Here is an 18,240-nt window from a genome sequence, read left to right on the forward strand (position 1 = left end):
GCAGTGGCGAACGCCAACCGTATGAGACGGCGACGGTACGACAGCGAGGCCCGATCGATCGGTCGATGGATCGCTGGCTGGCTGGCTGGCTTTAACGTGTAGGCGAGGGAATGAGCGTCCACGGCCACCATGGATGGACGAATGAATGCCCAGGGGCGCGAGGTATGAAAGGGAGTGGGGAATAAATAGGAGGCAGCAAAGGCGAGCGCCGGAGAGCGGCAGCGCGTCCCAGGCTTCCCGTGAAGCCCCTAAACCATTCTTGACCCTCCACCCCCCAAAAAGAAGAAGAGATGGATGCGTCCAGCGATCGATGGATGGATCGACAAGGCGATCAATTCCCAGCGCGTATGGTGTGGACCGGACCGGACCGTCCGTCATCCACGCCAATCGCCGCCGGCCAGCGACGCGCCGCGGGCTCTGCCCTCGTTGCCAGGAAACCGGTGGAGAACCACCCGCCACTCCACCCCGACGAAGCACGCCGTCGAGGAGAATCCGTCGCGGTCGTGGTGTGTGTAGACAGGGTCTTTGGTAATCATGACGGAGAAACAAGCAAACACGATAAGAGCCTCGACCGAAAACGTACTGGGTTTCGCAATGTGGCGTCCGTGCAGGACGAGTTTGAGTTGGGCTCTGTCCATTCCAGGGGTGTATGGAAATCGCAGGTCATGTGACTAGCGAGAGGGACGGACGGTGAGACAGCAGAGCGGAACGTAGCTTTCTTTCTTCCTTTTGACGACGCGCCCGTCCAACCGTCTCCGTAGCATGGACTGCAAATAGTCGCGTTCCCATCTCAACTTCATACCCTGCATCAATCCGCGGAGAAAGTCAGCTCACTGTGCATCGAAGAAGGATTCAGATTTCATGATAAGGCCAGTCTTTACCACACAGATCACAGCTGAAGCTCCGCAGGACAAGTGGATAACCAACGCTAGTTTAACAGGTGGCCCATCTCTTTTTTTTCTCTCTCGGTGAAGCACGTACACAAGATAGCTTGCACTTTTTTCATCAGTTCAGTTCGTGAGGCCAGGTAGCTGAGTAAGCATGGGAGACGGAGTAATCACAGAAATTCACAATTACCAGCTGAGGTGAGGTCATCATCGTCTTTGCCAGGACAAAGCCAATTACACATTTCACGGAACTAATGCAACAAAGAGATAAAATCGGCTACACAAACATCTTCGGAATCTGGACAAAGTCCATTGCTCGACGCTGTAGGACTGACGCATCGCTGCGTGCTCGGAGACTCATTCGATTTGATGGTATACCAAGGGCCTGAAGACCTGCTGGGAACCGGAGCTCCCGTTTGTCCAAAACTGGGATGATACACTAGCATAGACAATCGATCATGAATTCATGACGCGTGCCCTCCCTATTCGTCCCCCATCGCCGCTGAGGCTGCTTCGTCGATGTCTGCACGCGTGCCCTCCCACAACTGCTGCTCTATGCCCAACTTCCTGAGCTCCGTCAGACCTCGCTCCACTGCAGTGACAAGGCTCACATTGTTCAGTAAAACAGAGAATGGAAATCATGGCATATATTTATTGACCCAGAAAAGTTGGATGGCATGCATGAAACCAGCTACAAATCAATAGAAAAATACAACAGTCGGAGAACATATAATACAGCAGGGAACGCTGAAAATGCTTCTGTACAGGAAACTTATCTGGTTTATGCATAAATAAAATTACAACATTCTTTTGGTTCCCTTCAAATCACTACTGAAATCATGAAATGGCTTCTAAGAACAATCTAATTAAATATTGAGATAAACTAAGCGTTTAACACAGGTACCTGCCAATGGTTAGTTTTTCAACAGTAATAGGGAACAAGCATCATACCATCTATAGCATCATGAGAATTTGGAGCAACCGCGTTGCGAGCAATCCAAAACTGAAGCCGTTCGTCAGCAATATCTTCCTCGATACCATGAGTTTTGGCTCTTCTCCAGAAGTATATAAGCCATGCCTGCATTTGGTGGTATGGAGTCCATAAATAACAAGTAATATTTGGAAGACAAAAAAAAGTCGACAATTCACATTACTGAAGGCTTACATGCTTGAAGCTAACATCCTCCGCCTCCTCGTTGCTAAGGTCTGCAATATGTCAAGTAGTTTCAGTTTAACGGAATTAAAATCAAGTTAAATGTATACATATAATACAATGTCAAACTGTAAAAGGAAAGTTCAGAAAGATAATCTATAAGAAAAAAGAAGGATGTATTACCAAATGCCTCCAAGAATTTAGGTTCGCCAGGTGATTTATAATCTGAAAAGGAATTTTAACTTGCTTAGTTCGAATGCAAGCAAGGACACGTAATTGCATTTGAATTGACTCACTGGGAAATCATTATTTCCTACGGAAAAAATATAGTGCATGCACCTGCAGATGATTCCCCTACAATCAACACTTCTTTGTTTCATGTAATGAGTAATGACCACTACCAAGTCTGGATATTAGTGAAACAGTTATTGGAAAGACCATTGATTATGTGAGGGATGTGTAATGTTTCAAATGGACACCACATTATAGGACATGGAAATCTCAAACTTCGGCACGAGACACTATTGATTGTTAATAAGGTGTTTTCCCTTTTAATCATACCGTACAAAGTTTTGCTGATGAGCCTTAAAAATAGTTATGTTAAAAAAATTAAGCGTCACAGGTCACCCTGCCACTACAGTGTAGACTTAAAAGCAGATAAAGGAAGAAGCAAATAAATTGGATTACAATTTGTTAATTAAAGTCAAGCCTAATAATAAAGCTGTACCACCACCATGCATAGTAAGGAAGCAGTTCTGCATGATTGAACTAATCGGAAAAAAAAAAAGCAAACCTGATGTGAATTGCCGAACTATGCTAGGTCTCCGGTGCTGACCAAGTGCAACCACAACAGCATCTTCCACCTACATGACAATAACTAAAATGAGGACCACATTGACGGCTAAGCAAAGCCAGTGAGCAGTTGCAGAAAGGAGAGGAACTGTACGGTTATAAAAGAGCAAAAGTGCACATATGGCCTGTGTCATTTGTACAATAGTTGAAAGAGTCCCCATACAAATGATACTTTTGAGCCCCACGGTTGCATTAGAATTCCCATCGATCCCTTCCTACTTTTGGCAGAAGGAAAATTCTGCCAACAAACTAGATTATGTTTCCGCATTCCATTGTGCTAAATCAGGAGAGGCTAAGATAAACTTCGCAGAATATTAGAAGAGCTATTAACTGCCTAGCGAGCATAATTAGTTTGCCCAATAACGTGCAAGCCAGCTAATGCCCCGCCAGTTTTGCTGCAGAAGCTTGTTCCTACATTTTAAGTTTGCAAGTGTACAACTGCAGTTTGGCAATTGAGAAATCTAGAAAATACAAAATAGAAAGTTAACATAAGTTGGTACAAGAGAAGACGGGTACCTTCAAAGATGAAAGCTCCCTAAGTCCCATTTCAACTGAGAGCATGCTCTCGATGTTGCCTTCTCCCATTACATCACTCATATCTCGCACAAGCCTATTTCTCCTCTGAGCATCATCCTCACCTGCTTGAATGAATTCTAAGAAAAGTTCATTGGAGTGTGCATGGAATAAACTGGGATCTACAACTTATACAGTATAAAAGTGCAGACTTACCTTGCTTACGAGGCTCCTCCTTAATAGCCTTTTGACCAGCAGAGAGAACAACCTCGAGAGGAAGAGGGGCTAAAGATGACCAATGTTCATGCTTTGACACCGCGATCTCGGGATAAACTCCTTCAAGTTTATAAGGAGGCCATCAGATAACCAAAAACCAGGATAGGAATAGAAATACATGCAAAAAATAGCCTTGCTTGCTCCGTTGCTCGTGTGAACTAGACTTAAGCATTTTTCCAGGCAGAGCCTTTGCCAGGTCATGTTCCTTTCGGTCCCCTAATATAAGGCATAGATCCAGCCCTACACATAGTTGGGCTGGCCTGGACTGGTTGGCAATTGGCTGGTTAGCTCCACTAGTCTAATGTGACTACCCTACTGACACCACAGATTATTAGTATCCACAGGCAAACTATAATCTATGACCACTTTTGCACTTAAAAAATAGATAGCACAAAATTACAAAGTCCTTATAACTAATTAGCTCTCATTTGATCCTACCACAGTCCACATGACACTTAATCTTTTGTCAGCCATGGAGCAAGGTGCAAAAGAGTCTCTAGGACATCAGGCCAGCCTAACAAGGCTAAAACATCAACCATGCAGTCAAAATACCTGCTGAATATCCATGGAAGCTAGCTATCTAAGGAAGCATCCCATCCATGTAAAATTGCCTCTATATTCCTCTTCGGCGCCCTTCCTGTTGGTGCTTAGCTTATTTTACTTTCCTTTATTTTATTCTGTAACAGGGTGATATCCTATGCATTCCTACTGTTTTCAAGACTTTGTTTTGTAATCTATAGCTCCATTGGCATTGTGGTAAATCATGGCAATCGTGTTTGGTTGAGCTGCTTGTAGATACGTGAGGGCGTTTGGATAACTGTTCTTTTTTTCATCAGTTGCAGAGAGACATATTGTTGTGTTCCAAAATATACGAGATAAGATGTGAGAGCAAAACCATTGGATATAAATTTATCCAACTTTAACTAGATTTGGCTTTTCACGATAGTTATAAAATATGCACATTTTTAGCTTAGCCCCCCCCCCCCCCCCCCCCCAACACAAACACACAAAAAGACTCTTGTGCATTTGTATCATCAATGTATTGATAATTTAGTGTCAAGGCCTCCCCTACAGTTCTCAGTTTAATAAGCCAAGCCAGTCAACATCATTTCAAGAGAGGGCAGTAGGTAACATTTCTCCAGAGATTATTCGCATCATGAATGCACATAATCTTTGATTTCAGTAAATGCCTAGGGAGCATCATTAGAGAATAGATCATACTGGGCAACTGGACAATGGCATCATGTTGAACAATATTCCACTAAAATGGTTTCTTAGGCAACTTACCATATTGAACCGCTAAGCCCCAATAACGTGCAAGCCAGCACCTTTTCAGGACGACCTCTTCCTAGCATAAAGTTCCAAATAGATCAAAATCCATGTCAAAAACAAACAAAGTGATTACGATCATACATAAATCAGACCAACCATTTCTTCTTGGGTTAAGATCATTCTCTGAGTCATGGATCGGAGGGCCTTTGTTTCGGACTCTGCCTCCTTTAGCTGGTCCATAACAGCTGCAACCTCCTCTTTGGCAGACTGTTTAATGCATGGATGAACACAAATGAGTTAAATATAAGACCATATACAAACCAACAAAAGCTGCCGGATGTTGAGTATCATTACCTCAAGTTCATGCTTTATTGTTGATACTTCTCCATTTCTACCATCATTTGATTCCCTTGCAGCCTTTAGTGCAGCCTATGGACACATATATACAAATAAAATACAGAAGATCACTCAAGTGTTGACCAACTCTTCAACTGTTAAATGCATACAGAAGATCACTCATTCGGCAAAATTTTGGAGTAAGGATCTAGCATGGCGATATGCATTTCGACACAACAACAACTATGAAACGATAGCATGGGAGTTCTGCAGAGGATTTGTCCTCTTGTTTGAATAATAGACGATATTTTAGAGGCAATTTCACCATACACATCAAGATCCTGGCTAAATAAACGAATGAAAAGGTGACTTGGCAGCAACCCATGAGTAGAACACAAGAATAACTAACCTCCCGCTGTTTAAGTGCCGCTTCCTTCCTGCCAGCATTCATGTAAATGTTATGCTATGACCAGTTCTGGACTTGTGAAATTGGCATATTGAGGCATGAAACAAACCTGCTCAAGAGGCGAGCTTCTAAGGATACCCCGTCTCCAAGAGCAGCTACCTTCGTATATTAATAAATTATGATATTAGCGAACATAAGGTGCGTAGAGCTCATTTTTGCAAGGAACACGAGCATTCTCTTGACTCAAAATACGTTTCACAAATGAGCAAACATGTCAAAATATAAAACATATCAGGAGATTTTTTTGACTAGTGGATCCTAATTTCACCTGTTTCTCAAGCTCCTTGGCCCTAGCTTCAGCTTCCTCGCATTTTTCTTCAGCACGCCGTAACTGTTGTTCCAGATTCAGAATAAGCTCAGATAAGCCCGTCATAGAAAATATTAGTGCATCGCACTATAATGATGGTGTTTGTCATTACCTTGTCTAGAACACTTTCATTCTCCTCTTGTAGCATATCAAGCTGTAAGACATCAGTGCATTAGTCTTCATATAGCTTATGCACTTTTCAACTATTCAGTTCTCTAGTAAAAAAAATCTAACAGCTAAACCAGAAACTATGAATAAATTCAAATACTACTTCCTCTGTTCCCCAAAACATGCCATTCCAGCTTTCAAATTTGTTCCTAGAAACATGAGATTGCACAATATCAATGTGACCTTCTGTACCATCTCTTTTCCCTGGGATGCCCCTCATCTTCATTGTCTAAATTGTTATTCCGAAGTCATTTACTACTACAGACTAGTAACCCAGACGAGAATAGGTGTCCTAATGAATGTCTTGAGTGAGAAATAGGGATATTTGCATATGTTCCTTGGTTTCTGTGCAAAAGAATTAGAATGTATCTGGTTAGAAACGGATGGAGTAGTTTCCATAGAAAAAAGAAAACCTCGTCTTGAAGCGTAGATGACTCTCTCCGTGGCGCTGATTCTCTAGAGTTAATTGGCGCTGTATCAAACCTGGAGCAGGAAAGGTCAAAACATGTACATGTTGCTCTTTCAATTAGGATATATAGAAAAGGGGTGCAGGGAAACTCAAGCTAGAAAAAGAATTTAATAATGTGGTAATTCAAAAATTTCGATGCGCAAATGCAACAAGAAATGCAGTGCCCATGGTAACATACAGAAAATGTAGGAGTGAATTTCACATGATGTTGAATTATTTAAATCTCCCTAATAATAAAGCACGGATTGACTTTGTCGGGTTCACCGTCACAATACGCTTCTTCCCATGAATTTACGCTTTCAGTTTTTTCACCTATATTATTTTCTACATCCGAGGTGGTACTGCATTTCAAATGATGTGATGCCTGTAGATGTATTAACTAATCGGTAACCTCCATTTTAGGGCGTCAAAACCAATGATTTGCTATAACTGGTAATACTTCCGGCAACTAAATAGATTATGCAGCACGAGTCAGCAAAGCACAGTAATGTCTTACTGCACACGAGGCATACTACTCACATAGCCATGATGTTGACCTAATCTAAAATCAGATTCACAATTTGGATGAGATGTTTTTTTTCATTTCAGTCACATCAGTAACCACTGCAACACCTAGTAGGCTAGCATGCATGCATAACTGGACTCAATGCTTCAATTTATTAGGTAGAAGAAGATCAAAAGCTCTCTGCTGTAACAGATGTTCCAACTTATGATACTGATGTGGCAATGACATCATTTACAAATAACATCCCAGAAGCTTACCTGTTGGTTAACGGACACATAAGGGTTGGATCATATGTTAATGCTACATTTAATTGTTACATCATCATGCTGGGTAATATTAAATAAACATTGGCCATACCAGAACTTCATTAACTACAACATGTAAAAAGACCTAATGACAAGTCAACTCAAATTAAGGCCATAGGAAGAGTTGATTAATTCAGTAAGCTAGTATCATCACTTATTCTAATATAAGTGGCACAAGGAAGTAAAATTCACTCGCTATTGCTCGGACGCACACTGGTATCATGTGTTCATTATGTAAAAGCTCCAGCATACATGCACATTCTGCAGATCAGAGGGTATGTCACTGCATGTACCTTTTCTGTCGAGGGCGCTCCACTGGAGACTCCACAGCCACAGGCGGAATAGGAGATGGGGTTCGGATCGTAGTGCTGGTTTTGATCGGTGGAACCACTGTGGCGGTCGGTCGTGATGCGACGGCAGCTGTCCTCCCGGCTGATGCTGAGCGGACTGTAGGAGGCGGCTCTACAATGTTCCGACCTAACTAATGAAAACACGAGGAGATCAAATTAGCAGAAGGCCACACACAGAGCAAGCAAATTGAGCAGATCAGAGACACCAATTCAAAAATCGTAATCACTCATCAGTCTGCCGAACACTCCCGATGAAAAGGGACTAGAAATACGCATGGCATTAGACAATGGGAACTAGCTTCATTCGCAAATTCAACTAATGACGCATGCTCTGACACCGATTTGACCACGATTTGACCAGCCATGACTAAATTCACCCATAGCTCGAGCTCAAAACAGCCGAATCCGAAGCAGGGACGCAGGCTCTAGCGAGACCAGTGAGAGATCCGGGGAGCAGAATTACCGCAGGGGAGGGAGATCTCGCGGTGCGGCCGAGCAGGGAGACGCCGTTGCTGCCGTGCCCCGCGCGGGCGCCGCTGCCGAACCTGGCGGGGGGCGGGGGCGGGTGGTCGTTGGCGTAGTCGTCCTCTTCGTCGTCGTCCCCGGCGGCCGCGGCGGCGCTCTGGGAGGCCATGACCTGCGCGAGCCTGGCGGCCGCGGCGCGCGCGGCGACGTTCTGCGTGCGTCGCACGTTGGAGATGCCCCCGACGCCGCCGGCGGCGCCGCCCGGGAGGGAGGCCGCGGAGGAGGTGGAGGAGGAGCGGTGGTGCGAGGGGGAGACGCCGCCCGGGGAGGTGGAGCCCGTGCTGCTCCCGCTGCGCTGCCGCCCGTAGACGGGGCTCCCCGCCCGGAGACGGTCCATGGCGGGCCCGGGCTCGCCGGAGCGGGGAGGGATCTGGGCCGCCGGGAGCGCGCGGTACGGGGGGAGGCCGCGCGGCAGCACGACGCGGAGATGGCGAGGCGGGCAGGGGCAGGGGCGGCAAGTGGTGGAAGGTAGTAGTGGGGCAGAGTACGCTCGCGATTCCGGTAGAGTTTTTCGGTTTTTGCCTTCTCGCATTTTAGCCCCTCGTCTTAGTCATTTTTAGCAGCTGCGCATGTTTCAAAATAAGGTTTTGCAAGGTCATTTATCTTTTTGGGTGATCTTCAACAGTGAGTTTATAATGAGTTTATAATGTGAGACATTATATAATTGCATGTGATTGCTTTTTTGATAAATATAAGAGCTTGTTTTACATATAATATTCCAAGTGAGGCCAAACGCACCTCATAGAGTATTATACTCACGTGAGATGGCGGCACTAGCAGGAAACCTTGCGCGAGGGGAATGGGTAATCTTTTGAAGTTACAAGAAGTGATACATTAAAACGAGATAACCAAGGGGTTGTTATAGAAAAATTGTGGCTGGTTGGCCCCACGAGCTACACGTAGGTTCGCCAATCACCACTGCACACGTGTAGAATCACCCTCGAGGGAACCTCCACATGTCCTTGCGTGACACCTGAGGACCAGGTCAGCACACATGAGGCGTTATATATGAGGTGCTATGTCCGCCGTTGATTAGTACCAATCACACCTACAACTAGAAACATGTGACGATCCCACCAGCATAGTAAAGAGACGTCACTTGAAAAGAGGTTCCTCTTTTTACCCGAAGAGGATATGAGGAGGTTGAAGACAAAGTCGAAGCATTCGGTAAAAAAACATGCCCTTTAAAATAGGCAAAAGACGCCGAGAAAGCTCCGAACTCCATGTCTCCACAATTACCTGCCTAGCCCGGGACCTGAGACGAGGCCTCCAATGGAGGTTGAAGTGGAGTTGAAGCATGAAAGAATGGCACATGGTCAATAGCTCTAAGGGTACCTTGGTTTGGTGCATAAAATTAGAAAGTGGAACATAGCCCCCGAAAAAGTGAAACAGTACCGAAACATGAGATGAAAAGCACCTCGATCCCGAATGACAAGTTCGTATCATCAGACACCTTGATCTAAAGGAACTAGATCTAGCGAATAATGGAAAGGCCGGCCCGAACGAACACTTGTTGGCAACCATGTTTTTCATCGAAAAAGCAACTATAATTTGCGTGCATTGCGTACATACGGCATATAAATAATGTGCAAACAGAAAGAGCCTAGCCTTCTTTCTATCAACTGTATCCACATGTGATATACACATCTGAAAACAAAAGCACAAACATTCTACAGCCGAATAGTGCAAGGAAACTAATAAACAAATACCATGAAAGGTCAGGGGGTATCGTGCAAAGTGAAACGGGGTGCAACAATCGCGGAGCGAATTTCCAGTCTGGTTTTCCACATCTCTAGCCGCAGGGGCCGAGAGCGATGTTCTCGGTGCGCGCTGGCGCCGCGTGCGCCCCGATCGATCCGCTGCGCGGCGCGCTCGAACGGAACAGATCTGTTTGTCCCTCTTCCACCGTTGGTTGCCTGAGCCGGTCTGATCCGACGGACCGTACGTCGCCTCCGCATGGGGCTTGAGCACGCGGCCGCGCGGCAGATCCGCAGGTGCTTGAGGAATATCGGCATCCCGTCAGGATTGCTGCGGGAGGACACAAAACTAACGGACTGAAGAAAGCGGGCTCCATGGTGTACCTCAGAGGGAGAGCAATGTCGATGATGAGCATCGGTGGCGTAGGGAAGACCACACCCCTAGTTACCCAGAGAAGTCTCATCAGTGGATAAAAGAAAACGAAGTTTCAGTGCTACACACGGTAGCATCACTAGGAGTCTAGGACTCAATGTCTCAATTTGCGGTTACCCAATTATGTCTTGTTATGCGTATTTTAAAAAATCGGATATGATGGCTAGCATTGTGATATAGTATCATGATTATCATCGTTTGCCTAATTATGAAAACTACGATTTTTCCTTCATTAAGGTGTGAAGCTCCATATTTGAAGCGGGTTGACGTCTGTGCTTCTCTCATGGTACAATCCTCTTCCTGCCAAGCCCCCTTTCTCCTCGGTCCACAAAGAAAAAAATGTAGGACCGGTGCCGAGGGCTTCTTTCCACAACAACGAAACACACTTAGCGAAAAGATGACATTTTCAAGTACTCTCTCTGATTCATATTACTTCGTTGAAATGAATGTATCTAGTGGGTTATATGGATCGAAAGGAGTAGTTGAAACTTCTAGTGACAAAATTGAGTAGTGTCATACAACTAAGGGCATCTCCAATACCAATCCTCAAACCGCCCATATCCGTCCGGATGCAGCTGTTCGAGTCCCGCAAGCCATCCAACACTGACCCCTGTCCTTCCGGGGAGCAGTCTGGGCCATAATTTTTCCACAAAACGGAACCAAACCTGAGGGGGCTTTGAGGGAGTTCGGACATGAGCCATGTAGGACTCAACATCCTAGGCCCACCCAAAACTAAGACACAGCTCGCGCTTTTTGTAGCTGGCCGCACTGTTTCGGCAACAAAATCCCGCACTCTCTTCTTCCCTCCCGCCGATGTCCACCCAGTTCCCGCCCTTTTCCCCCACCCTCTTCCCTCCCACCGCCGACGCATGGAACCGGATGAGACCCTACCGAAAGACGGAGGTGGTAGAGGATCCAAGCATCACGCTTGTCCGGAAGATCAACTCGGCAACACGGCAAAAATCGTTGCGTCAAAGCGAAGGCCGCAAAAGGCGAAAACACTGATAAAGCAAAAGGTCGGCGAAGGGCGTGCTGGTGGCAGACGTGGTGGTGGGCGTGCTGGTCGCAGACGTGGTGAAGGTCAGGGCCTGGGGCGCGGTGCCCCGCGGCTGTTGCCGACCGTGCAGACGCCGCCATGGCTGGAGCATTACAAGGCTCCGTACTTTTACGCCGCCAAGTAGCTCGGTAGGTAGTCCACGGCAACCGCCATCGGGCAAGTGCATTTCATCGTCGACATCAACGCGGCGCCGCTACTTTTCTCGAAGAGTTCATCACCGCAGCTTGTCTGGACGAGGACGACGGGCATGGAGCAGATGGGTGCCCGCTCGCTGCTCGCTGGTATGCCTAAAGCGGGAGATCCCACGTACGATGACGAGGATAGGGAGATGTACGAGATTAGCCATGAGGGGGCGGATGAGGAGGTTGCTATGAGGGGGGGCAAGTGGATGACTCGGAGCCCACCCAGTCAGACACCTACACCCATCCGGGCACGCAACAGGGCTACACCCATTCCGGCACCTACACCCAGTCGGGCACGTAGCAGGACCAGTTTGGCACCTACACCCATCTGGGCGCAGATACACAACAACAGTATTGGGCCACCGGACAACAGGGGAAGAAGGAGGACGACGACGAGGACGATGATCCGAATGATTTCGGTGGCGATCCAAAGAAAAGGGGTATAGGAGAAAGTTTTAACATGTGAGAGGACGAGCTGTTGTGCGATGCAGCCCCGATCCGACCCATGTCACTGAGCAAAAGGTTTTGGGCCCACATTCACACTTGGCTCCATGAGCACAAGCATTTCACGCCCTACTCCGACGCGATCATTCGCAACCATGAATCAAAGTCTCTCAACCATCGATGGTACACCATCCAAAAGGCCGTATCGAAGTATTGCAGGCACTTAAGGCAACTCGTCGCATGGTGCCATAGTGGTGCGCAAATCACTGAGCGAGTAAGTTGTTAATGTGTGTACATCACTTGCTAGATATTCATTGTCGTGTAGATCATTTGTAGCTGGATATGCATTGTTTTATTGATAATTTGTAGCCGGATATGCATGCATTATTATGTAGATCATTTGTAGCAGGATTTGCATTGTTTTGTAGCCGAGCATGCATAGTTGTGTAGATTACTTGCCGAATATGCATAGTTTTGTATCGGGGCATGTATGCAAATTTTCGTAGCCGGATTTGTATAGTTTTCTAGTTGAATATGTATAGTTTGTAGCTGGATATCATAGTTTTGTTGCCGGATACACATTATTGACAATGTTTTATTTTGTAGCCTCCTTAGAGCATCTTCAACATTCGTCCAACGCGCGGCGCGCTAAAAATCAGAATACAGCGCCGGATGAGCCAGCTTTTGCGTGCAGCGGTGCGCTGGCTCTAGCGGCTGCCGCAAAATAAAGCGCGTCCGAGCCGCTCCAGCAGACGCGCTATATTTCATCTTTTTTTTTCTTGACGCCTACTATGTAAACTACGATTTGATACACATTTGATTCCGATAGTACAACTATGAGATAGTTCGTCACATAGCCTGCTTCTACGATATAAAATAGTGCATAAATAGTTCATAGTCTTCTCCTATGATAGATAGATAAAACGAAAAGCTACTACTACTCATCATTCTTCGACTCGGACTCTGCCTCGGTGATGCCCTCCTCCGACGTCTGAGCGTAGGCTTCAAGGAACTGCTCGTCGTTGGAGTCCCAGGAAGACGCATCTCCTAGCGCGATGTTCAATTTAGCGACCGCCTTCCGCGTTCGCTTGTCCTCGCGATAGGCAGCTCGCTCCTCCCTCCTCTCCTCCCTCTCCGCTCTCCTCTCGACGAAGAACTGTTCCTTGTTGATGATGTCTTGCGGGAAGCGTTGGTTCCACAGCGCCATGGCTTCCTCGTCCATCTTGGCCAAATTGAGACGGCGCTCCCGCCTCCGGTTCTCGCGACGATCCTCGTCGGTGATAATCCGCGGGGGAGGCGCCAACTCCTGTGCCTACTCCTGCGTTGCCACGTCTATGAAGTTCATGTCCCAACGGGACCGCCGGAGGCGCCACGCCGCAGCGTCGTACGTCCGAGGCCGAGGCGCATGTCGCCCGACCAAATCTCGGCGGAGTAGATGTCGGACGGACGCACGTGGACGCCGCGGTAGCCCGAAGCTCCCCGGCGGCGAGGCGGCATGGTGGTGCGGTGGTGGCGTGTCGGCAGCGAGTAGAGAAAGCGGCAGAGGGCGCTGCAATTTTATAGGCGCGCCGGATGCGGTGCGCCAAATCTAGCACGCGAGTTGCCGCCTTTTCCCGCGTGCTAGTTTCCCGCCTCCGCTGAAGCGCACGAAAACGTCCCGCGCGCGCTAAAATGCCAGTTTACCGCGCACACGCGTCTTTTGGCGCGGCTGTTGGAGATGTTTTTATTCATGTAGTGTGTTTAAGAAGTTGGAGAAGAAAAACTTCACCCTCACGCATTGTTGGTTGAAGTTGAATGGACAACCCAAGTGAAACATATATATTGTTAAGACTGTCGCCCAAGGCACTAAGGTAGAAACCAGTTACCCAACCGACCCAACAAAAGAACTGCACAATAAGGTTAGAAGAGGGTTCTGGGGAAACAAGTGTGAGGAGGAGAGGGCAAAGAGAGAAGGTGTGGTGGCCAAAATGACAGAGAGGTTCAATGATGAAGTAGTTATCAAAGGACCGAACACCATGGTAGTGATGATCGAAGACATTTTTGTGCATTTGAATGCGCCAACAAAAATTGTCAGTGAAGAGGGCTTTGGGGGCAAAGTTGTCGTCCATCAACGTCAAGTGGTCGTGCACCCTGTTGCGGTTGAGCACTCGATGACCCTTGATCGATCCTTTGAAACTGAGAACTTGCTCCTCTGCACGCTCCGCATCTGTAAGGACCGCCTGCATCATCATCGTCTCATCCGTGTAGTCCTCCTTGTCGGATGAGCCGTCGGGCGATTCAACATAGTGCTCGTATATGTACTTCATATCTGAATCTATTGCTTCAACGAAGAAGGGGCAATTTTTTCAGCACTGACATTTCACTGATTAGTTGCCAGGCGTGGTGAGTATCGTAGGAGCTGATGGTACATGTGCGGTGGTCGAGTGAGAGATGTGGAACGGCGGCGGAGGAGAAGCGGCTTGGAGCCCGGGTGTACCATTGGAGGTGGCAGACACATCGAGTTTCGGAAGGGGTGTGGTGTGGCGGGCGTGGTGATGGAGCGGCAGCGAAGACAAGAGAGAAAATGGGAAGGAGAGAAAATGCGAAGATGGAAGCACGGGGTCTAAGAGGGATTTTGGTGGGTTTTTGGACGGGTCTAGGGTGTCGGAGTCCTATGTGTGTGCTGTCCGGACTCTCACAAAGGCCCTAAGTTTGTCTTGGTTTTGTGGAAAAAGGCGCATCCATATCGCTCGGCAGATTGATACAGGACCGCGTTGGATGACGAAACACGTCTGAATCATGCAGCCCAGATGATTACGAATGGTTTGAGGGTCCATTTTGGAGATGCACTTAGGGCGTGTTTGGTTGCTGGCATGAGGCCCAACCAGACCCGCGCGGGAAAGGAACGGGCTGTTTGGTTGCCTGGTTTTCCTGTTGGGCCTGCATAGCATGAAACTTAAAGCACCTATGGGCCTGGCTCACTGGAAACCAAGGAATCGGCAGTTTCTCGCGAGCCAGGCCAAGGCGAGCGCAAGCCGGTGGGCCCTTGCACGAGTGGAGACGGGAGGGATGCGAGGTGATTACTTGAGTTCTTCTTCAACCTCCAGTAAGCTCCTGACTAATCTCCTCCCTCTGATCTACACTATGTTGGGTTTCGTAGTAATTTCAAAAAAATTCCTACGCTCACGCAAGATCATGGTGATGCATAGCAACGAGAGGGGAGAGTATGATCTACGTACCCTTGTAGATCGACAACGGAAGCATTTGTTTGATGTAGTCGTACGTCTTCACGGCCCGACCGATCAAGCACCGAATCTACGGCACCTCCGAGTTCTAGCACACGTTTAGCTCGATGACGATCCTCGGACTCCGATCCAGCAAAGTGTCGGGGAAGAGTTCCGTCAGCACGACGGCGTCGTGATGATCTTGATGTACTACTGCAGCAGGGCTTCGCCTAAGCACTGCTACAATATTATCGAGGACTATGGTGGAAGGGGGCACCGCACACGGGTAAGGATATGATCACGTGGATCAACTTGTGTTTCTCTGGGGTGCCCCTGCCTCCATATATAAAGGCTCAAAGGGGGGGTGCGGCCGGCCTAGGAGAGGCGCGCCAGGAGGAGTCCTACTCCCTCTAGGAGTAGGATTCCCCCCCCCCCAATCCTAGTTGGAATAGGATTCGCGGAGGGGGGAAAAGAGAGAGGGGGGCCGGCCCCCTCTCCTTGTCCTATTCAGACCAATGGAGGGGAGGGGCGCTCGGCCCATCTTGGGCTGCCCCTCCTCTTTTCCACTAAGGCCCACATAGGCCCATATAGCTCCCGGGGGGTTCCGGTAACCTCCCGGTACTCTGGTAAAATCCCGATTTCACCCGGAACACTTCCGATATCCAAACATAGGCTTCCAATATACCAATCTTTATGTCTCGACCATTTCGAGACTCCTCATCATGTCCGTGATCACATCCGGGACTCCGAACAACCTTTGGTATATCAAAATGTATAAACTCATAATATAACTGTCATCGTAACCTTAAGCGTGCGGACCCTACGGGTTCGAGAACAATGTAGACATGACCGAGACACGTCTCCGGTCAATAACCAATAGCGGAACCTGGATGCTCATATTGGCTCCTACATATTCTATGAAGATCTTTTATTGGTCAGACCGCATAACAACATACGTTGTTCCCTTTGTCATCGGTATGTTACTTGCCCGAGATTCGATCGTCGGTATCCTATACCTATTTCAATCTCGTTACCGGCAAGTCTCTTTACTCATTCTGTAATACATCGTCCCGCAACTAACTCATTAGTTACTATGCTTGCAAGGCTTAAGTGATGTGCATTACCGAGAGGGCCCAGAGATACGTCTCCGACAATCGGAGTGACAAATCCTAATCTCGAAATACGCCAACCCAACATGTACCTTTGGAGACACCTATAGAGCTCCTTTATAATCACCCAGTTACATTGTGACGTTTGGTAGCACACAAAGTGTTCCTCTGGCAAACGGGAGTTGCATAATCTCATAGTCATAGGAACATGTATAAGTCTTGTAGAAAGCAATAGCAACATACTAAACGATCGGGTGCTAAGCTAATGGAATGGGTCATGTCAATCAGATCATTCAACTAATGATGTGATCCTGTTAATCAAATGAACTCTTTGTCTATGGTTAGGAAACATAACCATCTTTGATTAACAAGCTAGTCTAGTAGAGGCATACTAGTGACACTCTGTTTGTCTATGTATTCACACATGTATTATGTTTCCGGTTAATACAATTCTAGCATGAATAATAAACTTTTATCATGATATAAGGAAATAAATAATAACTTTATTATTGCCTCTAGGGCATATTTCCTTCAGTCTCCCACTTGCACTAGAGTCAATAATCTAGATTACACAGTAATGATTCTAACACCCATGGAGCCTTGGTGCTGATCATGTTTTGCTCGTGGAAGAGGCTTAGTCAACGGGTCTGTAACATTCAGATCCGTATGTATCTTGCAAATCTCTATGTCTCCCACCTGGACTAGATCCCGGATGGAATTGAAGCGTCTCTTGATGTGCTTGGTTCTCTTGTGAAATCTGGATTCCCTCGCCAAGTCAATTGCACCAGTATTGTCACAAAAGATTTTCATTGGACCCGATGCACTAGGTACGACACCTAGATCGGATATGAACTCCTTCATCCAGACTCCTTCATTTGCTGCTTCCGAAGCAGCTATGTATTCCGCTTCACACGTAGATCCCGCCACGACGCTTTGTTTAGAACTGCACCAACTGACAGCTCCACCGTTTAATGTAAACACGTATCTGGTTTGCGATTTAGAATCGTCCGGATCAGTGTCAAAGCTTGCATCAATGTAACCGTTTACGATGAGCTCTTTGTCACCTCCATATACGAGAAACATATCCTTAGTCCTTTTCAGGTACTTCAGGATGTTCTTGACCGCTGTCCAGTGATCCACTCCTAGATTACTTTGGTACCTCCCTGCTAGACTTATAGCAAGGCACACATTAGGTCTGGTACACAGCATTGCATACATGATAGAGCCTATGGCTGAAGCATAGGGAACATCTTTCATCTTCTCTCTATCTTCTGTAGTGGTCGGGCATTGAGTCCGACTCAACTTCACACCTTGTAACACAGGCAAGAACCCTTTCTTTGCTTGATCCATTTTGAACTTCTTCAAAATCTTGTCAAGGTATGTGCTTTGTGAAAGTCCAATTAAACGTCTTGATCTATCTCTATAGATCTTTATGCCTAATATGTAAGCAGCTTCACCGGGGTCTTTCATTGAAAAACTTTTATTCAAGTATCCCTTTATGCTATCCAGAAATTCTATATCATTTCCGATAAGTAATATGTCATCCACATATAATATCAGAAATGCTACAGAGCTCCCACTCACTTTCTTGTAAATACAGGCTTCTCCAAAAGTCTGTATAAAACCAAATGCTTTGATCACACTATCAAAGCGTTTATTCCAACTCCAAGAGGCTTGCACCAGTCCATAAATGGATCGCTGGAGCTTGCACACTTTGTTAGCTCCCTTTGG

General features: G+C 46.9%; 1 protein-coding gene across 2 annotated transcripts; it reads right to left on the reverse strand.

Moving 5' to 3' along the window:
- Positions 1 to 1,054: 1,054 nt before the first annotated feature.
- Positions 1,055 to 8,857, reverse strand: LOC123063202 (coiled-coil domain-containing protein SCD2). Of its 2 annotated transcripts, none has more exons than XM_044486936.1 (17): positions 8,323 to 8,857; positions 7,803 to 7,990; positions 6,644 to 6,713; positions 6,175 to 6,216; positions 6,024 to 6,086; positions 5,805 to 5,854; positions 5,699 to 5,726; positions 5,308 to 5,382; positions 5,110 to 5,220; positions 4,969 to 5,029; positions 3,622 to 3,741; positions 3,409 to 3,545; positions 2,834 to 2,903; positions 2,224 to 2,265; positions 2,053 to 2,093; positions 1,839 to 1,965; positions 1,055 to 1,479 (listed from the first exon to the last, which is right to left on the reverse strand). In XM_044486936.1, the coding sequence occupies exons 1-17, from the start codon at positions 8,719 to 8,721 to the stop codon at positions 1,370 to 1,372; spliced, it is 1,734 nt and encodes a 577-aa protein (XP_044342871.1). In that variant the 5' UTR covers positions 8,722 to 8,857; the 3' UTR covers positions 1,055 to 1,369. The 2 variants fall into 2 exon arrangements, with proteins under 2 accessions (XP_044342871.1, XP_044342872.1); XM_044486937.1 differs by having other exon boundaries at positions 3,409 to 3,530; positions 8,323 to 8,856.
- Positions 8,858 to 18,240: the final 9,383 nt, after the last annotated feature.

This window comes from Triticum aestivum, chromosome 3A (assembly GCF_018294505.1).
Source record: "Triticum aestivum cultivar Chinese Spring chromosome 3A, IWGSC CS RefSeq v2.1, whole genome shotgun sequence".
NCBI lineage: Eukaryota > Viridiplantae > Streptophyta > Magnoliopsida > Poales > Poaceae > Triticum > Triticum aestivum.